The sequence below is a fragment of the Vidua macroura genome, chromosome 7, assembly GCF_024509145.1.
Source record: "Vidua macroura isolate BioBank_ID:100142 chromosome 7, ASM2450914v1, whole genome shotgun sequence".
In the NCBI taxonomy this organism is placed as follows: Eukaryota; Metazoa; Chordata; class Aves; order Passeriformes; family Viduidae; genus Vidua; species Vidua macroura.
In genome coordinates this window covers 36,893,204-36,920,703 of record NC_071577.1, presented here as the reverse complement: position 1 = coordinate 36,920,703, position 27,500 = coordinate 36,893,204, and the positions used below count along the sequence as shown (strand labels likewise).

Genomic DNA, 27,500 nt, shown 5'->3' with positions numbered 1-27,500 from the left:
CTTCAGTCCTTAAAATCACAAGTCAGGAGAAACGCAGAAAATATAGTCCTCATTATTCATAGTAATGAAACTAATGATGAATTAAAACAGCAGAAGTGTCTGATAGGAGGGCTATAGTGTCAATGGCAGATATATAAGGAAAAATACTTGGAATTTATGCTTTGGCTGTTGCCAAGGCAACTGCAAGCTGGAAAACGTGTGACGGAGAGCAGGGCAAGCCTACAGCTAAGAGGGTCATTGTATGGTGACTTGGCTCTCTAGTTCCATTAAACCTACACTTTTCAAACTCTCTAAATAAAATCATTATTAATTCTGACGTTTGGAAAGCACACTGGATTATTGCTCCAAACACAGTAGGTGTTAGGAAATGTTCGTCATCCTTTTTGCTTTGTAGTAACTGCTGAGGAGGAGAAAGGTTTTCCACAGTGACTCTGACTCCTCAACAACTTAATATTCCTATTGCACATAAAACATTGGGGAATTCAGTGTACTTAGGGAGGAAAATCCCATTGGAAAGGACACTGTTTTACTGTAGGCTGGAGAGTGTTGGAGGGTAGAGCCAGCTGCTTTGAGAACTGCTCACTTTTACTTTTTTATCCTTTTCCAGCCTATGAGGATTTAATTTTGCTCAATGTCAGGGGCATTTCTACCCTTAGCAGAACTGGTTTTAGCCATGCCTGGTATTCTTTCACTGTTTTAAATTATTTTTGAGGGTAACTTTTCAATAGGACAATCCTGTATTCTTCCACAACCTGGTAATATTGACTGTGACTAAAGGACAGCACATTACAAAATGAGGGGGTCAGAAGAGGAAGAAAGGATCACTTGGTATGAGGTTATGGGCTAGAATGGCAGGTGTAGGAAATACCATCCCCTGAATTCAGTGGAGGACTGAGGGATAAAATGAGGTTTTGTTGTTGTCAGAATCCTGTCCTACAGTTATGCACAATATTTGTGTTCACTAGGGAAGTCTCTGCCACTAGAAACAGATACCAAGACCAACACAGAGGCCAAGAGAGATTAAAGACAAATAGGAATAAATGAAACTCCACCAAAAAGATTAAAAATGCTGTATTTGTGTCATCTCTCATCTTGGTATAGGAACTAACCTTATGGAAGTAGGACTCCTCTCAGAGTGGGGTATTCCATGACAGCACATTTGGGTGGGTTTTGTGGCTTTGCTGAACTGTGCTGGCAACCACTGTCATAGCTAGAGTTGCTCATCCTGAGGGATGATGGGAACTGATTTGAAATGTAAGTTCCTGTGAACTGCCTTAATAGGTCAAAGTGTGTGCCTCCCATTGATTCACTTTGCCAATAATTATCCTCAAATTAGCCAATATCTCTTTCCTATCTATTCTCAGGCATATGCAAATGTAATGTTGTAGCTTAAGGACTTGGCCCTGGTAAGGGCTCAGCTGCCTTCAGCTCTCCCCAGCAATAATTCTGTTAACAGGCCTCTTCACTGCACTGGTACAGGCCAGTTTTTATGCAGCAGCTTTCTGACTCCTGGTATTGCAGAGCTCCCAATCAATTTGTTAAAATTTGTCTCTTATGATGAACAGCTTTCAGCTCAACATTTTACGCTCCCCTCCTTCCCAAATGCTGGTTCACAGGAGTTAAAAAATAACAGGTATTACATACTTTGCTTTAGAGACAAGACATTTGGGAAAGAATCATCCAACCTTGAAATAAAATCTTTATTGAAAGCAATTCTACATCCATGCCAGTCAGATACATTGTATGATCAGAGGAGGTGTCCCAGGGGAAAGCTCAGTGCTGTAGACAGGGTTGATTACTTGGACCTCCTGTCAGTTCTTAACTCATTGACAGTGCCTGAGACATTCAGTACAACTTTGTTTTCTTTATTTGGAAGTAAAGTTAATATACTTACCTTAACTGTGCCAAATGTACTGGAAAATAACCTGATAATAAAACGTACCGTCCTAGGAAGTGATAATGTCTGTGTGTGTATAAGCACATTTTCGCAGGGCTTTTGCAGCTGGGTTTTTCAGTGTTAGGAAGGAACCACAGCTCTAACATGAAGCACAGATAACCTAAACTATCAGTTTTTTTCCTCAACATATTTCCTTTTCGTTTAAGGCCTGTTACACACTTTTCTGAGATACAGTATACCACAGCCACATCATTTTCTGTCATCAATTTATTTCAGTTCAGCTGCAGCAGTTGTTTTTTGGGAAGAACCAGAGTGGATTTTGGTACTAAAAAGACAAGTGAACTTCAGCTTTGAGAGTCCTCTTAAAGTACAAACAACAACAGGAGTCCTATAACAGATCAAAATCTTGCAGAGATATCCATACCCAGCTGGATACACCAGCTGAGGAGAGAACCCAAAATATACACATCGTGGAGGAAGAGGGCAGGGCCTGTGCATTACTCAACTCCATCCTGGGAAACTTATGGAGGTAGCTGGTGGTAAGGGAGCCCCTGATGCCGCAAACTCTATTTCTGTAAACTGTTCAATTCCTTGCACTGCTACATAGATACATTTCAAATTTAGCATTAAATTCAGATTCTTGATATTTTATGAATGCAGACTAAACCTCTTTATTATCTCTGTGCTGGCTGTATGGTGATTTGCTCAGGTGCATTACAGTGGCATTCACCAGCTGGTGAAGCTAAGCAGGTGCATCATCAGTGGAGTCCCCAACTTGTGAGATCTGTACACCATGATGGGAACAGGGAGATTGGTGTGTATGGAACTGAGACCTGAGGCTTCTGCCTATAGAGGAGCTCCAAAACACCACCATGTCTGTCCTTTTCCAAATGTGCCATGTGGTTTCCTCTGCAACAAACAGGCACAACTCAGGGGTCACAGTGCACTAATACAGTTTTAAGCTAGTTGCATCTAGCTGTGTAAAACATGAAGGCATTTTAAATCCCCGTTTGTTCCACAGGTAGAATTTGAAACAATAGCTAGGCTGGTAATAGAGAGACCAGGTCACGGTGTAGGATATGTTACAAGAGGGGTCAGAAATAGTTCAGACATGCTTAAGAGCTTGCTTTTGCTGAAAATAGCCTCGATGGCTCCTGGCCTACAGAAACTCCATAGGCTTCCTGTGCTCTGCAGCTGTGGGCTCGTGTTACAGCACTTTGGGAAAAATCCCTTCTCTTCAGTTGCTCTGGGATACAAGAACGAGCTCTCTATGCTGTCCTCCTCCACGGACTAGGCTTTCAATGTGACCATTGGGTGGCTATATATAGTACCTGGACAGCTGAGAGGGCCCTGGTGGAGAATGGGCTTCCTCAGGGGATCCCCTGCATATCTCACAGCACGAGCCCTTCCCTGGATGAACTGCCTTGGAGCCTGGCCCTAAATGAGAATAATAACTAAACTAACTCTGAACATTGCTTCACAGTTGGCTGAATAGACTGTGAAAAGCTGAGGAAAGGCATTTAGTCTGGCTTAGCCTGGTTTAATAAGAGAATAGTTAAAAATAAAGCCTCCTCAGCGCTGGGTGAACTTTGCTTCCCATGCGATGACCCTGCAGAAGAGCATGGGGGCTCTTGCCTTTGCACACACCTCACAGAATGCCTGTCTTGTGGAGAAAGGCTTTATCTTTTGGGTGGTTGAGGACAGCATGTAAAAACACATTTAGGTATCTAAAGATACTTGCAGCCTCTACAGGGGCTTCATTCAGGAAAGTGCTTTGAGAAGTCCTGCTTGTTCTTCTGCACAAGGGGAGGTGCTCCTGCTCCACTGAGGAGCTGTGAGGGGGGTAACAGTTTATCTGCACCTCAGCCTTGGGATTGTTTGTTTTTCTGGACATCTTCTGAGTCACAGAAGCTCCAAAGGCAGGAGGTGCACACTGCTGCATGGACAGCAAGGGCAGGAACCTATCACCACATTGTGGCTTCACCAAAGACCTTGGTATGGGCAAAAGATCAGGTCCCAGTCCCCAAAACCAAATTGTATCAAAGAGATGGATTCAATATCTTTCCACAAAATCTTCCCTATTCTAAAATTCCAGGTCTCCCTTTTGGAAAACTGATACAACTGGATGACCTGCTAGGTTCTTCCATTTACTGACAGCCAGCACTTTGTCCTCCCAGTTTGGCTTGGGTTTTAGTTTTTTGTGTGTGAATGCCAACTGGCTCTGACTGGTGCTCTTAAGAGGACACATCTGGCTAGTCCATGTTGCTGTTGTGCCTGCAGTTTGCCTGTTTGGGCACAGCCTTTTGGTAGGAGTCAGCTGAAGGCCATGAACTTCCTCAAGGAGCATCCTGGACTCCTCTGCCTGCAGCCCTGTGCACAAGGCATTAATTCTTGCCTTCTTTTGTAGCCCTGTAGCAGCAAATTTAGCTCAAACAAGAGCAAATCCCTGCCCAAAAGCCACACAGGCACTGTGAGCACAAGCCTCTCTTTGGGGAGGGGATGGGAGAGAGCAAAACCCCCCGTGGCAGATGTAGGGCAGATGCTGATGTATTTCTTAGAGGCATTTGGATAGTAGAGTGATAAAGGCAGTGTGAGATTACACAGAATGATAAGAGTTCAGACAGAAGTATACTGCCTTAATGACTAAAATGTATTTGTGGCTGGTGATGTAACTTCTACTGTGCTTGATTCTTTTTTAAAATTTATTTTTAATTCTACTTCTGATATATATTTTTTTCCCCAGAGCAACTGGCTTGTTGTAAAGACCAACCTGTCATAGTTCCTGGATTTCTATGCTTTTGTGGCCTGTGTGGTTCAGAAGTCAACAGATAGTTTTAAATAAATAAAGCTTTAACTTTTTAAATTGCTTAAGTATTTTTGTTCAAGAATGCCCAAAGCTTTCTTGTAACATTACAAATAAAAAGCAGTTAGTAACAATCTCGCTTAAATCACGAATTGTAAATATAGAACCTTTATCATCAGCACAGCACATCCAAAAATGTCTTTGTAAAATAAATCAAATTACATGAGTTAATTGATTCCAGGCAACATCAGCAACTGCAGGTGGAAACTGAATAACAGGATGTTTATTAATGAGGGACTATTAATCAAAATTGACAATATCAATTCCTGTTTCTTTTATTTGAATTCTACCTGCAAAATCCGTGAACACGCTCACTGGATTTTAAAATAAAAATTTAAAAGTAAAGAAAATGCTGACACGTGGGATTTTAGCTTTAGATGTAGGGCTATTTGTTTAAACAGTGAAAGGATATCCTAAATCCAATTTGACAGGCAATGCCAAAGATGCCAGTGGTAATTAATTAGCACTTAATTTAGACCACAGAACAACAGGATATGGAATTGGTGCTCAGTGCCATTTCCCCTTAGGCTTCATCTCATGAGGGTCAGGAGTATGGCTGTTGCATTGAAGGTCAGTAAATAAATTGGGGGAACACATTGACACTGGACTTTTCATGATAGATATCCTTCACCCTTATTGCTGCCTCTGGCTATGGCTGATGAGAAAAGGACTGCAATTGTTCTGTGAAGAATGTTGTGGTGCCCAGGCTCGAGTGGAGCAAGGTGGTGCCTGAGCTCACGAGCCCAACAGTCACTGTGCTGGCAGAGAAATGCCCCAGCTCTGTGCCTGGGCTGGAAATAAACCCCTGACTGTAGCACAGAAAGCTTGAGGAACTCTGACAGGCGAGAAAATTCACTTTAAAAGCAGCCCTTAAGTTTGCTAGATTTGTGAGCTTAGCTTTAGATTAAGCGTAATTAAAATCAAGGGAAGATTTTAAAGTGAGGTTAGAAACTAGGTCAGCAAGGGAAAAAACACGTTTCCTTATTATCCTCTTGTCTTTGTCTTAATAATATTTGGTGCTCCTCCATAGAGCTAAAGGCTCTTAATAAAGGTGGATTAGTGTTATTAACAGCATTGTTTCCTGATGGAGACACCGAGGCTTTGATGTGCTTAATGATGGACAAACAGAAAGTACATGGCAAAAAAACCAGAGCCACCAGCTCTGGTTTGTACCTCAGTTAGAGAAGCCACTCTGAGCAGCACACCCAAAGCAGAGGGGATATGGAAAGCACACAGGAGACCCTATGTCCCTTCTTCCCAGAGGCACATCAACTGCATTCTTTGGTTCAGATTTACTGGTGTGAAAGGTAGAAAGATGATGAGACTGTATTATAATTTAATCCTCCTGCTCCCAGTAAAATTAGTGCATCTGTCAGACACTCTATGCTCTCTCTTCCAGTAATCTCTGCCTTTCAAGGGAGGGCCTCAGGTGGAAGGTGCCAGCACTGCCACAGGTATTCAGTGATGTTACAGCTTTCTGAAATCACTTCCCACAAACTGTACCTTACTGTGCCTAAGTAGTGCAGTTCCTGTTGTCCCACAGGGTGCTGAACAATGGGAGCTTCAGTATTTACAGCAGGGTGGCTCTGGTTGCATGTCCCAGCTGTACTCCACTAGCACAGTTTTATCCCCTTGGTCCCCTGAAGGGCTGTCTGCACTGCTACATCATGAAAACACTGAGTTAAGCAGCAGTCTCTGCTCAGAAAATGTATGTTGGAAGCCCCAGGTTAAGAGTTATTTTAACTTTCACTTCATCACACCCTTTGCAGCATCTCTCTCTGGGCAGAGAGTGAAATTTTGATTACTCTGAAAGTCACTGACAAAAATCCCAGAAACTGGAAGCCACAATGGAGTCAGAATTTCACCTTATATGAGCTTAACTTTTCTCATTTTGGGTGATATCTACTTTTACTAAGTGGAGTTACTGCTTTTGACTATGTTCAATCTATAACCTCTTGCACCCTTCAATTACAGCCTTTTTGTGCTATAATCCAGTTGACAGCAAATAACTCAGCCCTGGACATGACAGGTTTGCTTTCTGACTTAGAGCCCAGAAGGGGCAATTGAGTGGAATTTCAGCCTGGGATGTTGAGCTGTAGACATCCTGCCCAGAAATTCATCTTTGCTTGTGGGTCTAGAGCAGCCCATGAAAGACACAGTTTCACTATCAACACATTGGTTTTGTCCAGTGTCATGAATTAATTATTCAGTTCTGTGAGAAACCCAGTAATTTTTGACACTGAAATCAGAGAATGTGGCAAAGAATTCCACAAAAGTCAGGGAGCAAACTCTCACCAAAGTTTTCCTTTTTCTGTGAATTTTTATATCATAGAATCACTGAATCATTTGGTTTGGAAAAGACCTTCAAAAATCAAAGCTTTGCAATTACTTCATAAATTATTTTGTTTCAAGTCTTTTTTAAATAATGAAAAAAAATTCAAATGTTGGCCTATTAACTGTCCCCAATATAAAAAAAATTCCACATTTTTTATCCCATATTGTCACCGTCTTGTTGTTTAAAATGAAACAGTGATTTTTGCAGTGATCTACCCAACAAAGATGATTTTCTGTGGGATCTGACCTCAACCAGGATTCCTCCTCTTCCAGGTTCAGTTCTGAGCTCCCCACCAAGCTAGGATTGCAATATATATGCACTGCATTTGTATCAGATTTGAAAGATGCTTTAACATGCCTCCCAGCACCACGATTGTTTCAGCCCTGATACTGAGCACGAGTAGGATGAACGCAGCTCTTAAATGCACTAGTGAGTATGTGCCACGAGTCTTTGATTTCTTTAAACTTATTTACATTTTACTTGCCCTTGAGCAATGAATTTACTATGTCAGCATTGTCTTTTCTACTTACACTTTGTCTGTCTTGTCCGCTCACCTTAGCTTGATGTTTATTTTTTTGTGCACGTGTTTAGTCTGCTGCACTAAATGCAGGGACTGCCTGGAGTGGAGGATTTTCCATATATTGTTTCTTTCTAAGAAGCACCCTTTGTAGTACTGCAAGTTCTGCAATATTTCCTGGCTTTAAACTAGCTTTGAATTTTCTCATTAGTTCCTTTAAAGTCAAATACCCATTCACACATGTGCTGGTCTCAGATGACTCTGGTCTAACTGCCTTAGATACTTTATAAAGTCTTTATACTCTACACAGTCAGCCCTACCTCTCTCAGTAGCTGCATTTCTTTCATCTTTGAAGCTTCAAGTGACCAGATTTGCCAATATCTGCTTCTGTCTGACCCTGATCAAAATCCACAGTTAAAAAAACTGGTGAGAAAGCATACATGAGTCTCTTAGACCTCCTAACCCAAACCATGTTCGACAGAGATTGAAGGATTTAGGAACAAAAGGGACAATCTTGCTGTTGATATCAAGGTCCTGATATCAGTCATCAGTCTTTGGACGAGTCACACAGTAAGAGGCTTCCAGGACACCTCTCTGTAGGTGCTCCCTCTCCAGCAGAAAATGTCTGGCCTGAAGTGAATGTTTGTAAATGGATTTACAAGCTTAGAAAATGCCTCTTTAGCAAGCACACATTGTAGTTTCAGGATGCAGAGCTGGATAAACTTAATTTAATATGAGAAGTAATGGAAAGCTCTTACTGTATAATTTGGAAAGGTTAAGCAGCTCCTCACCATAGAGGCCAGGTGAGATCCAAAATGTGTCCAACAAGGCTTGAAATGTGCCGTGTGATAGAAATCTCAGGGTTGGCTCTGAGTCCAGAGCAGCTGCAGTGACTTCCATGGGGTAGATGTTCTGAAGGAATGAAAACTCCTTATCCTGATGACACTTTTATGAGACCCTTATCCAGACATGGAAACAATCTGGGTTGTCTGAGGTGGTTAAAGTTGCCTGCTACTGCTGCCACAGCCCTGTGGAAATCCTCTCTGGACTGAGAGTTTGAACAAGGCAAACTGATGTTCCCAGTAAACTTCACTTACTGGAAAGCTTCCATATGCTCTAGGGCTGTCCCATATGCCCTAGGCTGACTGTAGGGTGGCTGCTGATGGTGTTTGGTGAAGGCCTGCACTTGGCAGTGTGGATGGCAATGATCTGGGAGGTGAGAACAGTTTCCAGATGGATGAAGTGCTATCCTGAGGTGGTCTGGGGAGCCTGAGTTTAGTGCTGACACAGAGAACATGGTGTAAAAAAGTTTGTGCTTTTTCCATGAAGGTTCTGGGAGAGCTGCAGGAGGAGCTGGAAAAATTACAGAACTTTTCTGAATTCCTTTTTCTTGGCTTATCTCCATGGCAAGGGGTCTTCTTTTGGAAGACCACAGCAAAGCTCTGGAGAGGATGTGGCAGTGTTATCTAATGTCAGGGCTCAGGTGGAACCCTCAGCTTAGAGGAGGTAACTGGCTGCATCTTGTGGACCAGGGGAGGAGGCAAATTGGCTGGAGAGAGCTGCTTCACAGATTTATGATTTTACATAGCACCATAATGCGTAATGTACGAAAAGATAAATATTTTCCATTCAGCAACATCTTGCTGTATTTTCATCTAACTCTATAATTTTAATTATAAAGTGAACATAACCTGTATCAAATTATGATTTTGTTAACATATTGAATGAGGACAAGAAAAATAAATACCAGATTTTATACTGTACAGGCACATGAAGGTATAGTAAAAAAATCTGGTTTCCTTGACCACATTGTCATAATATGCATATATAACTGCTTATTGAATCCAGGCTGTGTAGACAACAGAAAGAACACTGGCTCCATACCATCACAATGCATGCCCACAACAAAGAGGAGGAAAGAACAGGCTCTTTCATTGTGTGTTTCTAAGTATTACCAACACAAGGGCTAAAAACTACCTCTGTCTGAAGTGTATCTATACACCCATGCATAAGTTATTAACTGGGCTCTCTCAGCACAGTTGCTGAAAATATTAATATATTCAAATTATATTCTAGCTACTGCAAAAACAGTAGATCAGACAAATGTATTAAAATCTCTTCAGACAAAAGGAGTCATGTTATTTATAAAGTTCCTCCCCCCTGCTCCTCACTGGAACACAAACCTTCATTGTATAGAGTACATGAGAATGCAAGATGATCCTTAGATGTCAAAATGTGGCTTAAAGTTTGAATGTAATCATAAAACAGTGACTCCAGCTCTCGCCATAAACAAATTGTCACTGGCATTATGTAACTTGGACTATTCACAAAGTATAAAAGATGGGAAGAATAAAAGGTGGCTGCCAAACACTATGGGCCAAATCCAAAGGTCGTGCCAAATTGTGCCAGTGGGCTGGGAATTGCAAACCCAGCGTGGAATTCGGATTTACACTCCACGGTTCTTGGGCTGCTTAGAGTGAGATTAAGGCTATTTTTTATTCAGTTTGTCAGTAAGGCGGCAAAGCAGCAACCAGTGGCTTCTGCAGCCCCCCTGCTCGCTCTTAGTGGGAGATGGGAAAGCAAGATAAAAGTTTCCTAATTGCCACAGGACCAGTTTTTGTGCAGAGTGGCTTTCTGGGCTGCAAGCAGGCACAGTCAGCCACCAGCAATGCAGCCTGGAAAGGGAGGCATCACTCTCGAATCTGGTGGTCTTGGATTTTTCATGTTACTATTATGTAGGGTGCTGCACCTTTGGGCTGAGACCCTGCCTTCCACTCAGACTCCTCTGGAAAACTGATTAATGAGGGGAGACCATTCACCAAGGCAGAAGGTCTTGTTTGTGAACAACAACCAATCATTAATTTATACTTTCCTTCAGCCCAGGCTTTAGGTGTAAAGCATATCTGAAAACAAATGCATTGCAGAGATTTAAATTGTAACTAATGGTTGTGTTAATGTCCCACCAAACTGGGTGGTTGCCTACTCCTGCTTTTCCCCCCCACCCTTCCTTTACAAAGTAAAATGACATTTTTTTCCCCAGCCTGAAATAATTGCTGAAGCAGAGATACTGGTTTAACTCATTATGAATTATTAGTGGAAAAGTGGGTCTCAGAAGTATGTTACATCTGAAATATTTTTTGTCACTTGAACATGTGCCGTCCAGAACTGGCCCTGTTCTACCAGGCACTGGGAACAAACACTTTGCATTCACAGATGCTCCTAATTTGGTGTGGTTTGGAGTGTAATTTAGATCAAACGTATCCATGTAAATGAGTCAGGGTTTCTTAATTAGGTGCCTCTAAAGAAAAAACTTGGACCACATCAGTAGGTGTGGGTGTGGTGCCCACAGTACTGGAATCTTTCTATAGATGAAGCTGAGTTTTGTTCAGGCACACTGTAGGTTTTTCTTTCCTTTTTTTTTTTCCTTTCTTTTTTTTTTTTTTTTTTTTTTCTAAAGCACAATAATAAATCTGCAGATGGCATAGACATAAAGACGCTACTTCAGAGGAGCTGTCTAAAACACTGTCTCTTTGGCAAATGCCTTAAAGTAGGTCATTCTGCTGTGATTTAGGTTTATATTTCATTGCCAGCTTTTTGTTCCCATTACAAGTAGAGTGCATTCCAGTCCACAGATTTGCTCTTCTTCTTCTTCTTTTTTTAGGGTGTTTTTTTGTTTTTTTTTTTTTTTTTTCTTTTTTTCAGATTGGTTTTTATTTACAAGAATTTGTAGATCTTCATAAGAAAATGGCCAATACCCTGTCAGAAGTAGTAATCATGCACTTGACCACAAAAAGAGATGTATGAAGGTGATAGCCTGCAAATATTGGAATGTAAAGTACGATTCTCTGGAAGGAAAAATTGTATTGATTCTCTTAACATGGTGATTGAAATGATTGTTGCATCTTTTGCAGTGTGTGAAAAAGGATTTGATCTAATGTCATTCCAGAACCCTTACAGAGCAGGGCCCTAGTTGTTCAGGTATTTGCTTTTGCTTTTTATATATTTGCCACTGAAAATCATGTATTTTATAGCTTATTAAAAAAAAAAAAAAAACAAACCAAAAAAACCCAGGGTCTGTTTTCCCATCAAAGTGCTGGGGGATTTACATGCCAAAATCTAACTAGCCTTAATGAATTACCTGCATAAATTCCCTTTCAATCAATAGTAGAATAGATCCTATTGTGTTATATTAATTATTTTGCACAGAATGCTGACATTTTGGCCTTAAAGCCTTTTTTGTTTTGTTTTGTTTTTTTTTTAAGTTCCAATGAATTTCTGAGAAACTTCAAACAAATTATTTATTTCACAACCTTAATTCTGAGAAAAATCACTTATCTTTAGGCACAAAAATGAAAAGCATTGCAATTTACCCTTTGATGACCTTGTTGTGGACATTAGTGTGTTAGGGCCAATCTCCCCAAATAAAAAAAAGAAAAAAAGGGGGGCATAGCCATTACAATGAATTGAGCATTCCTAATTTTGGCCAACAAAAAAGGATTTGAGCTGGAAAGAACACTAACCCCAAGCAATATTAAGAGGTTACAAAATCCCATAAATTAACTCCGCCGGTGATATTTTGCTAAAGCTGATGCGAGTGCAAACCAGAAGCAGGATTCTCACGTGGTCCTGATTAACTGAAGAGTCCTTAGCAGTAACCAGCCCTGCCTGGGATGTGCTGGCCAGATGCACATGTACACCCACAGCACATGGATGAGCCTTCAAAGGCTTGGGGGACTCCACTGGGGGATTGGGGAGCAAGCAAAGAGTGGAAGTGAGAAGTGTTGGCTGTGTCGTGGTGGGAAAGTGTCTCACCCTCTCCATTCCTCACTTTCTTTATCTACACAACTAGGATAATAAAACTTACTGACCTGAAAAGGAAGTTAGGAGATTTAATTAATGTTTGAAAAGCTTTTTTGAGATCGTTTGATATTGAGTAATGTGGGATGAACAATAGGAGCTCTTGGAAACAGGGGCTCTATCTATCAGGATTTGTGTACTGCACTCAGCACAATGGTGCCGTGCAGCCACAGAGTCAACTGTGTCATAAATATTTAAATTAAAACTATGTTAATTATTTTTATCATTCTGTTATTTGCTGATACACCAGTTCAGTACTTGGTAGCATTGAAGAGTACTGAGTGCAATTATTTGCCTGACTGTTATGAAAATCAGGGTTTATATTTTTAAATACAGTTGTGGAAATCGGAAATAGATGGAAGCAAGGGGTGAAAATGTGGCTTTAATTACTCATCATGCTTCTTGTTAAAAGCACTAAGCAGTAAGGTATTCTTTGGGGAAGATCTAAACTTTGTAAACTTTCTTACTTCTCAAAGAGCAGGATTTGGCATGACTGCAAAACCCTCGGTAGCAGGTCACCCCAACCCCAAAAAGTACAAAATCAAAATGCTCAAAGATGCTTCTGAGAGACTGGATTTTTTTTTTTTTTTTTTTTTTTTTTTTAACCCAAAATCTACTACAGGCACACTTGTGCCTGGTACATATTTTCTTTTGTCCAGTTACTTCCAAAGGGTGAGTTCAGTAGACTGATGTGTACTTAACAGAGAGGAAAAGGATTTAATTCTTCTCCTTCCCCCAAAATGAGCCCTGGGAAGCTGTGGTAAATGGGATGAGTGTTGGCATTGCTCCAGCTCCTTTGTAAAACTCTTCCATAGTTGAAACTGAGAAAAGCACGTGTGCAAAAGCACATCTCAATATATATTTGCCTTTCTCAAGTTTAAAGATGATTAAATAATTTCATATAAATCTTAAAATGCCAGTCAGGTATACCCAAGTCTTTTATGTAACTGGTCAGCCCACCTACTTACTCCTCTGGTGCAGGAGGGTGTTTCTCCTCCTCACATTTCCAGTAGCTTGTAGGAGCACAATTAAACTTTTCTCCCTGCTGCTGTCCCATGGCTGAAAACCAAAAGCTGCTTATGAGTTGCCTGATTATAAAGAAAAGTCTTGATTGAGGAAATAATTTCAACAAATAGTCTTTCTTGTGCTTTCATTTAAGGGCTTCTGCACCTTTCTGAATTTGGGCATTTTACCTGAGGGAAAACTTAAGTGCCCATACCACATTTTGGGTTGTAGGTCTTCCACAGATTCACGAGGTTTCCCAAATAGATTTTTTTATATATAGTATTTCCATTTTGGGGATTGTTTTTAGTTTTCAGTAGATTTTACCTTTATTTTTTTTTTCTTAACAGAAAACCTGCACAGTTCTCAGTGTAATCTGTTCTTTTGCTGTGTGAGAAAAGGGCTCTCCTGAGCCTACATTTATTACGTGAGCCTGCCTGAAAACTGCTGATATGACACGTAGTTTAGCAAGCAAAAATCACATATGTTTGCTACATCTTCCTTCCACCAACTTTGGAGGGGAAAAAAAAAAATTTGCAGACATCCCATATAGCATTACTATATGCTGTACTTTAACTTCATGTTCTGGTTTTCCCTCAGAGTTCTGGGTACTGCTGCTGGATTTGTCATCACATTGTGATTTTGTCCTGGTGTGCAGGCTACTGTGGGCTGCTGGCTATGCATGGGTCTGCTTAATTTTCTTTTTCCTTTCTTTTTTATTTCCTTTTTTTCTCTTAGCTTTTAATAGGTAGAAACAAGTCTGTTTAGTTGTTTGGAAAAACTTGGCTTTTCAGAATGTTGCTGCCAAAGGTTTGAGGTGGGGGGACTGCTCCTCCTCTCTGTTTGTGAAGGTTGGATGTTTTCATCCTGTTCACACACCTATGAACATGGGGGAAGTTTGTTTTTTTGTCAAAACAGATTAATACTTATGACTTTTGTTAGATAATATATTAATATCAGTGAGTTTGTCTTAGATATGTAATTCTACCCTTGATGAGGAACATATTTCCAGTGAAATCAATGCAAACAATTAATAGTAAGAATGAAGAATTTGGGCAGAGGGGGAAGACAATCAGGGAGAAAGTCATCATTCTCCCTCTGAAAGGGCAGAAAGCCTGGATAGCATCTGAAAATTACTTGCCATGCTATGTAGAGTATGGGAAAAATGGAGCAAAATAAATGGAGTTTCTTGGATTCAAAGGTGAATTAAAACAAATCAGCTCCTGCCTGGACAAGCCAGCCAGATAGGGCACATTAACAGATCCACGTGATAAACCAAGAGGCAACTGCAGAACTCCCCAGACAACTTGCCTGAAGTGCCTGCCAAGGAGGCAGATGCTGCTGCTGGAAGAATATCTTCCACAGTTGGGCATCTGGGTTCCGCGCTTTCCACGTAAGGGAGAGGGATGGGAGCTGGCCCCTGCCTTCCCCTTTAATTATTTCAACATCCCTTTTATAGTTTTGTAAATAACACACGTTATCCTGCTTTTTTGCAGGGAAATCAGGAGCAAGGAGAGGGGTTTTTGTCTCTAACACCTCCCCTTGCAGGGGTGTCCACACGGATGGGTACAGCCAGACCGGAGCTTGGCTGCCCTGTGCTCCAGCCTGGTCAGATGTGGCACAGCTCGGGTCTGGGAGTCGCAGAGCTGCCTCGTGGTGGCATGGAGCTCAACCTAATAAGCAGAGCAGGCTGAGATTCATTAATTTAACATTAATAAGCACAGCTCATGAGCTCAGGCACAGTGCTGTGTAATGCAGGCACACAGCTCCTGGAGGAGAGCGGCGTCCACCCTCGCCAGCTTGGAGCCCAGTGCTGAGGGCCCAGCCAGGGTGTTCCTTCTCCCTGCTGCATTTTGCATGAGGGAGAAATGAGAAGTTTTGTGGTCACTGGAGAAGCTTCTGTGCAAATAAAAAGCCCCCATCCAGGTTTTTAAATTGTGTTGCTGGTTTATGCTGAGACTTTAAGTCATTTAAACTTCTCGTGCCTCGGTTTCCCAATGGGTGTGTAACAGCTACCTCAAGATGTTGTGGTGAAAACAAGTCATAAAATACTACATAGAGTGAAATTCTCCTTCTGCCTAACTTGTATTACAATTCTGTGAGTAAATTATTGGGTACATAAAACGGTTTCTCAGATAGGGATTCGTGGTGCTCAGTTCGTGTTTGTGCAGAGAGCAAAGACAAGGTTTCTGCATCATTTGATGTCCTGTGTGCACCCAAAAAATGGGACCAGAAAGGTGCATCAGTTTTAGCTGGTACCTGTGATTAGCTCACTTTGTTTGGGAGTAAAAGTCATATGTAAGGAAGAGGAAAGAGAGGACACCTGTGGAATTGGTGTATGGGGCAGAAAAATATGGGCTGTACAGAGCAAGCAAATATTCTCTAAACATGTTCAAGTAGAACAGGCTGTTTTCTGTAGCCCTTTATTCAGGAAAGTCTCTACTCAGGTTGGTTTTTTGTTGTTTCTTTCCTGTGTAAAGTCTATTTGTTTGGTTTGCTCATCTTTGGGAAGGAGCATGAATAGCCTAATAGTAGTTGTGCTCAATTATTTCCAGCATGAGTCATAATGGAATGATTCCTTATGGAATTAGACTGACAAGAGCTATGTGATATGTCTGTTCAACCCCAGATTTTGTCTGTTTTACTTTTAAGTAGAAGAGAATTCATGGAAAGATGAACAGGGACGTCAGTGGGTTGTGGTTTTTCCTATCAAACGCAAAAAAAACCTTGAAAGAACAGGTGCTGCAGCCCCAGCTTTGCTTTTAATCCACCTCCTGTGGGCTGCATACACTGCACTGTGACTTCTTGCAGCTTCAGAGAGCTTGGTTGAAGAGAGATATATGGCAGGGGTGTTAATCCCTGCTGCCAGGCCTTTCTCACAGACTCTCTCATCATCTGCTTTGTGTGGGTTTCTAAGGAAGACCCTTCTGAAGTGCATTTCTCATTGTTATTTCTGCTGGATCTGGACCTGCTCCTGCAGACTGGATTGCTGCAGAATAGCTTTGGATAAGGCAAAGGTTGGATTCTCGTGCTGAGTGTCAGTGAGACCGATGCTCTCTCGTGCTGTATAGAAGTCACAGGCTTGAACAGCTCCATGGTCCAGGTCTGTATAGCCCTGTTCTGTCTGTCTGACAGGAAAGAAAAGAGTAGGAGAAGGGTAGGAGAAAGAGGGGGAATGCCATGGAAACAGCATAGCTGCAATCCCTCATCTTCTCCCCATAAGAACCCCCTTAAGAGCAGTTCAACAGTGGGCAAGAACATCCATCTCAACCAGCAAATATAGAAACTGCAGTAATATGCCTCAAATAAAGCCAGTTTAGTTATTTTTCCAACTAATCAGAGACTTTTGAAACTCCTGTGACTTGCCCTGAGAAAGTCCTGTGATCAAAGGGGGTGGTGCAAGTCCGTGCTGAGGGACTTTGACACTGCTCTTCTGAAGAGTGTCCCCAAAATTAATATAACCCTACATTTTGTAACCTCTGCAAACTGGTCGTGTTTCCTGGACTGATTAAAACAAACACACATTGTCTCTATTTGCAGAATATAAGCATCACATCACTACTGAAAATGTAAGAAGACTACTTTATTCTTATTTATGGACCCATGAGATCATTCAGACTGTCTTTAGCATCAACAAGTTCAAGAGAACTTACATGTTTTATTTTGGGGGGGGGGATTTTTTTGTGCTTTCAATATCTTTTTTACTGCTGCTTCCATATCAATGGAGCAAAGCTTATGGAATAGCCCTATCTTTTCCTGAGGATGTGTTTGAGGCAGAGAAGAAGACTGACCTTCTTCAGAGAAACTCAGACAATTACTTCCCTAATGCTTAAACCCCCAAATGGCTCCACTGTCACGTCTTCCTGCCTTCCATCACTCTGTGCCACTGTGTTGCCTTGGTGTACCTCTGCATTTTGAACTATTGGTATTTTATTTCCTCTATTTTAGCAGTTTTATTTTTCATTTTGTTTTCTCCAAAAAACCACCAGTGTGGGTCCAGTTTCACCAGTTATTCTACACATCCACAGCAGGAAACAATTGCTGTCCCAAATAGATTATACTCTAAAAAGCCAAGGCAGACAAAGGAAGTATTATCATCATTTTGTAAACAAGGAACCAAGGCACAGGGAGATTAAATGATTTACCCAAGGTCACCCAGAACATCCGGTCAAAGCCAAGAACTGAACCCACGTCTCCCGAGTCTCAATCAAATGATTTAACTATGAGATCAAAGACTTATTGTGTATACCTGATATCTCTCCCCTAAGACACGGCAACTAAACTTTTTCAGGTTAAGATCAATGCCACACAGAGTGCAATAAATTTTGTATATGGCATATCTGTGCTGACAGCGTGGACCCACTCCTTGCACTCATGTTCTTCCCAGGAAATAATTTCCCTTATTATTCTTCCATTGCCAGTAATAAATTATCATCCTTCTCTAGATAACCTGCTGAAGGAGAGAATGTGTGCACACAGTGCATCAAATGAACACACAGAAAACTGTTTTTCTGCAAGGCCAAACTCAGTCATTTTATGGACTGCTTAAAATCCTTCCATGCCTAATGGAATGGGGGCATTCCCACAACTATACGGACTTCGTTTTGCCATTTCAGCTGGAAGCTGCAAAACAAGATAAAGGATCTACATCTCTTACATGCACATGCCAAGAAATGATCGCTATAAAGGCATCATTCATTATAAGTTCAGAACGGTCTTTGATTTGGAGCCTTTATCACTCCCTCACTGGGGTCAGTATATCGTTCCTGGGATGAAATACTCCTCTGTGCCTTGATGGGGCCCAGATCCTGATGTCCCTTCAGTTTTAGGGGTAGTCTGGCTGAAAAGTGACTGTAGAAAACAGCATGGGTAGTGCCAACAGCGAGGAGGAATAGGATCACAGGAGCCTGCCCTTCCCATATCCCTACCCTGAGGGCTCCCTGGCATCCTGCAGGTCAAACAGCTCTGGTGGGTGTCTGAGTGAACCATGTCAGCTGTGTACACTTTTGCTGTTAATGCCATGAAGCACAAGAAGAAAACCTGAGATGAATGTGACACCCTGGGTTGATTTTTTGGGTCGAAATCTCTTGTGAACTCAGCTCAATGAGTGTGGAAACCACAGGGCAATGATGAGGGGCAACGTCACAGGGTTGTTTTTCTGCCTCTGTGGTATCTCAGCAACATTAGGAGAGCAAAGGTGCACTTCCAAATATTTCCTCAGCATTTCTTAGGTGTTCTGTGCTGTCACAAGCTCCTTGTGAAGGACAAGAGCACTTGCTACGTTTTCTTGAGTGAGGTTATACATGGACAGTACAGGAGATTGAACAGCAGGGACCTCAGTGTTCAAACAATGACCGTCCAAAAGGCCATTCCTGGAGAAATTCCATCAAAATGGGTGATCCCAATCTGGAACATGTTGCATTTGCCCAGTTCAATGCACCTGTAGCATGGTAACCCCAATGTTTTTGGCTGCATTGAAGGAAACAGAATTGTCCTGCTTTCTACTCAAGTTAAAATTTGTGATTTTGCTTGGACATCCTGATTTCTTGTGCAGGAATAGGATATACATAGATGCCATAAATCATGCTTAGTTTTGCCAAAGAATGCAATTATCTTTGCTATTTTGGATGACACTTCCAATAGGATTAGGACACCACATTCCGATTCCTTTTTTAAAATTACTGATCTGTCAATACCATGGTTCTACTTACTTCTGTAGATGTTCAAAAAGGATTTTCATCGTGTCATAGTTGGGTCTAGGGAGCTTCTTTACCAAGCTCCTTATGCATTTGATGCGAGTGGCGTTGTCCTGGATTTCTAAAGGAAAAAAAAAAAAAGAAAATAACGAATTAAGTGCCACATTAGGGCATTGCTTTGCACAGTGCCGTAGCTGGTAAAAGAAAAGTCACCATGAATACATGGTTAAAACCAGAATATTTCATACCTTCTTTCACCTTAACAGAGAATAAAAGTAATTTACGAAGATTAACAATTATCTGTTCATCTTAAGAAAGCATTTTCTGGTTTACAGAAAAATATTTTTTTACTTTTAACTTATTTTATTAGACTGATAGAACACCTTCTTTAGATCAAATACCTCCAAGAAGTAAGAGACCCACATCTTAAATGGAATTATCCTTTGGAATTACATTTGTCCAGTGGTGCAGCTTCTGTGATAGATGCACTTTCTATGTAATCCTTGCTGTCCTTTTTTCTTCATCATAATTAATCCCAGTATATTTATGAATCTGACTTTAATGCCCCATCATCTTTGGAAACATAAACTTTTCTATTGTTTTTAGTAGTTCAACCTTGTCAAAAATTATTTCAAAAAACTGTTCCACTGTAGATATTTTCTCATACCTGTAATACCCCACAACTGGAATTTCTGCAGGAAAAAAAGTGTTTCGAACTTAAAATTAGCAATAAAGAATGCAGCACTAAGGACTTTAATCTCTCCTTTGGGGTGATAAGAACAGTTCTGCCATTGCTGTTAAGGTATGCCTTCCTGTTTACCACGATTCATTGTTTTGTGGGAAAGGTTTGGCTGATATTTTCATCGATTTGTCTAAGATGTTGCAACTAAAGCAAAGTCATGTACAACTGCTCTTTCATTTAGGAACAGATTAGATAAGGTACGAGTAGGTCTGACGTAGGGAAAACATCTTGCATGTTACATGCCCTAGATAACCTGAGAACACTTTTCTGATTTTATCATCTATGATTTAATTATCACCTATCATTCTTCGTATATGTTCCTCTTTAATATTCATATTACCCTAGCACTCAGAGATCTCAATCAGGATTAAATCCCAGTTGCAGTAGGTGCTGCATAAGCATACGTGGTGATTAGTGACTTGATTTAAAGGTTTCACCAAAAAAAAATTTCACCTTAAAATTTTCCTGCAATCAAGCTTAATTTAAAAATTAAAATTACTAGGATAATATTCCTTCCTCAGCATGTGTTGCTAATTCCTGCTGAGAGTAATACTTCATACCCACAGATATAGATGTTTTAATTGAAATTATTTTTAATTTTAACAATCATATAGACATGGAAGACAAAGACCTAAAAGTAGACAGTGCATAGGTATTAGTTTCCAGTAAAAAAAACACCACCACTTTCTTATGAACTTAGTGACAATAGAGATAATGAAGTTAACCACAAATGAAGAGCACACCTTCTGTGTATTGCTCTCTTGTTTTGGTTTGACCTACAAAAATCTTTAACTTCTGAACAGCACAACCTCCCTCAGTCTTGCAGTGCAGTCATCCCTTGATGTTTTCTGCCACAAGCCATTACTACTGCTCAATTTTGTTCTATGGGTGAACTGCCCAGTGGAAATAGGTCTGAAGCTACAAATGAAAATGGTATGAAATTTGCAGAAACTAATTTATTATAGGAAGGGGGTGAAAATTCTCTGGGCTTTTTATTTGTGTGCCTTGGTATACATAAAAAAACTACAGAATCATTTGGTTTTGAAAAGTCCTCCATGATCCAAGTCCAACCTTTACCACAGCATTGCCAAGTCCTCCACCAAACCATGCCCTCAAGCGCCACATCCACATGGCTTTTAAATCCCTCCAGGGATGGGGACTCCCCCACTGCTCTGGGCAGCCTGTTCCAATGCTTAGCAATCCCTTTAATGAAGAATTTTTTTTCCTAATACCCAACCTAAAGCTCTCCTGACACTACCTGAGGTCATTTCCTTTAAATTTGTTTCCTGGGAGAAAAGACCAACCTCTACCTTGCTGCAACCTCCTGTCAGTTTGTTGCAGAGACTAAGGTCTCCTAAGGTGCCTCCTGAGTCTCCTTTTCTCCAGGCTAAACACATCCAGCTCCCTCAGCTGCTCCTCATCAGAGCAGCCCCTTGAGCCCCTGCCCCTTCCCCAGCGCCATTGCCCTTCTCTGGACATGCTGTACCATGAAAAGGCCTGTGATGCTCTCACTAGATTAGTTATATTTATTTATATTTATATTTTATATTTATACATATATTTATATATATAACATATATATATAAATAAAGGTTCTCCAGTAGTTTAATTTTTAATTCTGTTTTTTTTTTTTTTTTTTCCACCCCCCCACCCCAGGAATTCATTGGGCTTGAGTGGAACAGAGACACTGAGGCAGGGACAAGCACAGTGGAAGGAAGGGCTCACTCTTTGTCTGTTACAGAACATTTACAGGAAATTGTTGTACAGTGAAACTTTATCGTGTTCTCTTGACGGAAGTGTTTCTGCTCTGTGTTGATTAACACAGATACCAGATAGGGGAACCACATCTCTGCACCCTCTGCTGCTCACAGAGGCTGCAATTCTTTGTGAGGTGTATTTGTAAAGGAGATAAAATAGCATCCCCCCTGCCCCACTCCAATATTAATTTATAAAAAAGTTATTTATTGAGAGAATGGCAAGGGTAGAAAGCTTTGTTTTTAGGGCTTACTGTACCAAAGTCATCAGTATTGGAACATAAGGGATATTTAGATAGGCAATAAAACACAAAAACCATAGAAATTTTGCATAAAATTATGTTGTGCTTCGGTCTATTTGTTAATTGTTAGTCTATTGCAAAAGAAGAAAAAAACAGGCAACATGTGGTAACTTTAGTCAGCATTTCTGAACTGGGAATGATAAACACCTCTGCCTGGCTCTGGCATTTATCAGTACTGAGATATTATTACCACATAGAGTCACAGCATGGTTACTGTTATCATCAAAAAAAAAGAGCCAGCTAATCTTAATGGTTTGTAAAGCCGTTACCTGCACTGGTCTGACATTTATCATGATCATTTTACCACATGAGTCCTACATTGCAAAGGTATTTTATCTGGAAGGGACATCACTATGAATTATTATTTGCAGCTAGGTAGAAAATTGTATGTTGTAGATACCTTTTCTCATTATAAATCACAGTCACATTTCACCATTTCCCACACAAAGCTGCTGAGCCCAGGCTTTTTGCCATAACACTTAGTCTTGCTCCCTTTTATAGTTCCATGAAAATATTGGGTATTCTTTCATTAAAATGGTTGATATCAGTACTTTTTTTTAAAATGCTCTATACATGCTTGATTTTTTCTGGTATAAAAGAATTTGTTTTTCCACTTGAGAAGCTGAAGAGGATAAACTGTTCATTTTTTTTATTAAAGCTTACTCTCGCTTCAGTTTTTGTGGCTGGGCTTGTCTTTACTCTTGACCTTGTTGATGGAATATTTAACAGATCAGATGCAAGATCTTATGTTTCATTTGCAATACCTATGTATTTGCTTTATTTCTGTAATGCCTTCAGTTCCACATTCCTAGAAATTTTTCCCTTTCAGATCCCTGAGTAGGAAGATGTTTCAATTTTTTTTTTGTAGGTTTTTCTCTTTACCTTGCACAAGTGTAGGGAGGAAATCCTTAAACATGGGTTTTTAAAAAAAGGTGGGGAAAAAGTTATCCTCTTTTCCTGTGCTGTATCATGAAGCCCAGCAGTGCAGGGTGAAAAGGAAGGAAAACACTCTGAACAGCTGTTAAATTCTCCAGCTAAGTCTAGAAAAGGAAGCAGAGCAATTGTGATAAAAAGAAACAATATTGGTTTTAATTACATTCTTTTGATTGCAAGAATTGGTGAAAATCTGAGGGGAAAAATAATTTGGGAAAGTTAGACTCTCTTTTCCCCATGAAAATTTTGGAAGGGAAAGTCATCATAATCACATATAACAAATAAAGAATGAGGGGAGGGCTAATCCTCTTTGCATTTTATGGGGAAATTTTGGGAGACGTAGGGGATAATTTCAGCAGATCAGGATACTCTGAAGTGAATCACAGATGGTTTTGCTGTGTAAAAGAATCATAGAAAATATATTTAGAATTTGGGTTACTGTCTTTAAAAATAGGGCTGGCTCCCTTTAACAGAGCAAAACTGTGGGGATGCTCTCTTGTTTATATCTAAATGAAGAATGCATTGAAAAAAAACTCCTCTTACTATTATATAAGCCCTTTTGTAAATGAGCTTTGGATAAACATTTGGGCACAGAAGAAAACATGACGTGTCTCTAACATTAACAGTGGCTGGGTAAAAATGAATGAAGAAAGTAACCTTTAGCACTCATGTCCATAAAGAATACTTAAGAGAATCCCACCGAATGTTTCTTTTAATCATTAATTTTAAATGGACATAGATGTTTACAACAAGCCACTTTGTTTCAGAACAGGAAGTCCAGGGTTTATCTCCAATAACTCACGTTGGCTAGGAAGGGATGGGTGTCTCTAACCTGACGTGCATTCATTATTTTGTAAGGTACTGGGGGTCTGACCCGTGACCCTCCTTAGACCTGCTGCATTATTCATGTCTGATTTACTTTGTATAGTTTTACTATAGCGCCCATTTCCCTTTTTCCAGGCATTTTGGTGGCTTGTGCATGTTTAATGTTAAATGGCATTTATGCTTCACATTAATGCCTAATTTTATCACAAGCCATGCTTTCATTTTATGCTTTCGAGCCTCACGGCTGAACTGCTGAAAAAAACCCAGTGATTTATGATCCTGCATAAAATATCAAACTATTGATCTGCCACCTTTTGTTGTTGTTGGCTTTTTAGGCATGGTTTTCCCTGATTTTCTTACAGGCTCTTCTCACCTTGTTCTGTTTTTTTGGATAAGATTTCTGCTGTGGTTAAAACGTCACACACTGTTGCTACAGCAAAATCTGCCTGCCAAGAGTTTTTCCAACAATTCTCAACTGATTCGGCTGCCGAGAGAAAGACGGGTCTTGTCTGGGGCTTTTTTTTCCGTTTTTTTTTTTTTTTTTGAGGGGGGGGCGTTTGTTTATTTCATTCCTTTTACATTTTTTAAAATCAGAACGGGGTGGTTTAGGTGGATTTTCGAGTGCTAATGAAATTGTGAGACTTATGGCGCTGGCTACAGCCAGCCGGAGTGTGGGCAGACGCTCTGTGAGCTTCCCCACTGTGCTGCTGTGCAAGCATCCCTGCTGTTATGTTTGCTATAGTTTTAATGTCTGTGAAAAATTCCTGATGCAACTAAATTATGTTCTGCCCTCTTGTTTGTATAAATAAACACCCGACTTAGCCAATTCATCTCGCTCTTGCCCATTTTAGAAGCTTGCTCTGTCACACAATGCTTAACCCCAGTCCTTGATGGCTTTGGTGTTATCAGGGAATGAAAACTTGCTTAAAAAAGAGTACTCTGTTGGCTTAATTTTTTTTTTTTTTTCCTGGCACATCAACTGCCCAAAACTCTGCTTTCGTTTGGTAAGTCTTCATATTCTGGAAGTCATGCTGGCTAAGATACACAGGTTTTAATGTATTAATAGATAAATCACTTATTCATACCACTTTTAATGTCAGGATATTTTAATGTGGCAGCATGCTACATAAAAGTCCCAATTTTAATCACTCGCAGTACACTGTGGCAATCCTCTATTGCAGATATATTGTAAAATATTTTCTTGTTTTTTAAAAAAAATCTATAAGAAGTGTTGAAACTAACTAATATTAGCTATAAAGAAAATAAGCAATTTGTGATCCGAATTGATTTACTTTTTATTCATGCCTAAGAATTAGTTGTTGCAAAAGAAAATGAGAATTGTGTGAAACCACTCTATCTGGGCAATTGATAAATTCATCCTGTGTAATATAAAGTGGAATTTGCAATGAATATTCATACAACTTTTGTGATCCACTAGCAAGACCCAAGACAATGAGTTTGCAACTCGTTCCCATTTAACAAAAATATATGTGGAATTAATGGGAAGAAACAGCACTTAGAAAAGTTAAACTTTAATGTATTGAACTCCAGGTGCCAGAGTTTGAGGGAAATAACCAATAATAGTCATTTTTTACATATTTGATGGGACTGATTATGCAATGTGCAACTCTAAATGGCTTATAGCACATTGTAGCATGGTTCCATCCCATTGGCTACAGTAGGGTGCAGGCAGATGGATGACAGTGACAAGGAGAGAAGTGCTTTTGCTTAGCCGTGCGTTAAGATGCCATCCAGAAGCTCTGTGCACTGCAGACACTTCATTAGGATGCCAGGATAATGGTAAACTACCACTCAGAGTGACACCCCATTTCCTGCTTACTGAGCTCTCCAACCTCGGCAGATGTCAACAATCTCACAGTGCTACAGAGCAGACCTAACTTTCCAGGCACTTTGACTCCAATTTTTTTCCCTTAACAGTGCCATACATTACATGCAATATGTAACAGCAAGTACCAAACAGAAAACAAAATTTGCTGCCCTAATTATAACAAAGCAGCATCTGACTTAGGTACTGCATGCCCAGCGTACATACAACCAGTTAGGCGGCAGTGGAGAGGAATGAACCTTGTCAGTCGATTTTGGGGGTTAATTAGACTTTGGACTTTGCTAAAGGATAGTCTGATCCAGACTGAAATGATTGTGTTTCACCTCTAAGTTCTACCATGCAAAGGGAAAACGTGCCGAGCTCTTTTCCTGTTTTTTCATACGCTGCGAGAGCCTCGTGCGGGGTTTTCTGAGCAGAAAGAGCAGACTTGAGCATCTGGACGGGGTGATATTTTCTCTGCAAATGCACAACTCGAGGCCGTAACGCACCTCCCCAGCAGCAGTTAAAGCCAGCAGAGAGGCTGCACTGCGATGCTTGACCTGCGCTCCTTTCCAAACACAAATAGTTGCTCACACTTCCAAAAAAAAAATGTCTTCAAAGGCAAAACCAGCATACACCCCTTAAATTTAAAATGGAATTGAATTTCTTGAACCTATCAGTGTGTGATTATACATGTCTTTAAAGTCAAGAATCTTGCTTATTCTATATACAGGTGTTTTGCTCCCTCTTTTTTATTTTTGACTGTAGAGGTGATTTCACAGTGGTGAAGTCTGCCCTACAACAGCAGTGGACCATCACTACTTTTTTTTTTTTTTTTTTTTTTGGGTGAAGTGGTGGAAACATGACAGCACATCACTGCCAGCTCCTGAAATCCCTGCTCCCCTCTCCTCCACATCCTCCTCTGGCCCCCACTGAAGATGGGCTTGCATTGGCATCCCTCTGATCCTCACCCATGATCTCCAGACTTCCATGTCGTTGAGAACCTGAGGCTGGACAGTGATTTGGGAGTGAACAAACCTGCAGCAGGATGGAAGGATGCACAGGGCTGAGGTGGCAAAGCGTTTCTCAGATTTCACCTTACTTGAAAATTAGGATGCTGAATAGGAACTGTCCCAGAACAATCACAAAGTCGGGGCTGTATCACATTTATTCAGCTGTTGTCTGCTTTCCCCAGGCAAAATTCCCACCAAAGATGTCAAATGCACTCTGACTTTCCTCCCTGCACCCTTGGCATTGCCATCAAGAGGAGGGATTGGACCCCTTGTCCATGTGCCAGGAGAGATCCCAGGAAGAGTGAAAATTGGAGATATCTTTTAGATGTTTAAACTGTAAATTTATATGCTTTAAAAGAGACTTTTAAGATAAGCTGGAAATAATTTTTGCATATTCATTCTGGTATTTTTGCTCTGTTCTGCATAACCTTTAGTATATTAACCTCCAGCAAAAGAAGGAAGCAAGGAAGTTCATTTCTCAGCTGACCCATATGAAGGGGTTAAAAGGATTCAATATTTTTAGTAATCGAAGAAAAACATACATTTTACTTTTCCTTTTTTTTTTTCCTTTTTCTTCTAACATTAAAAAAAAAAGTAAACAGCATCTCCCTAAGGGAGATTTAGATTTGAAGACTGTTCATTATATCATTTGAATAAGACTAGACCTGGCCTTTTGACTTTGAACCACTACCAAATTTCAGGCTGTGAGGAAATTGTTCTACATTTCCTGACAAATTGAGTTAAGCAGACATTAAGTGGGCTTTAAGAAAACAAATGGCCATCTTTATCACAGGTGGACACTGATGGCTTAATGGGGCCTGGGCTGATTGTATCACTTCTAATGGCTTGACGGGAAGCATTAGGGTTTTTGCATAAAGAACTGGCATTGCGAACCCTGCTAACACAGACCTGTCAAGCGTTCTGTATCCCTTTGTGCAT

At 40.5% G+C, this 27,500-nt stretch overlaps 1 protein-coding gene across 1 annotated transcript in view; it reads right to left on the bottom strand.

Moving 5' to 3' along the window:
- ARHGAP15 (Rho GTPase activating protein 15) overlaps nucleotides 1-27,500 on the bottom strand; it is a 320,784-nt gene that overhangs the window by 4,154 nt on the left and 289,130 nt on the right. The window contains exon 13 of the mRNA XM_053982387.1: nucleotides 19,183-19,288. Within this exon, the coding sequence (XP_053838362.1) occupies nucleotides 19,183-19,288 (106 nt within the window). The remainder of the gene's footprint in view (nucleotides 1-19,182; nucleotides 19,289-27,500) is intronic.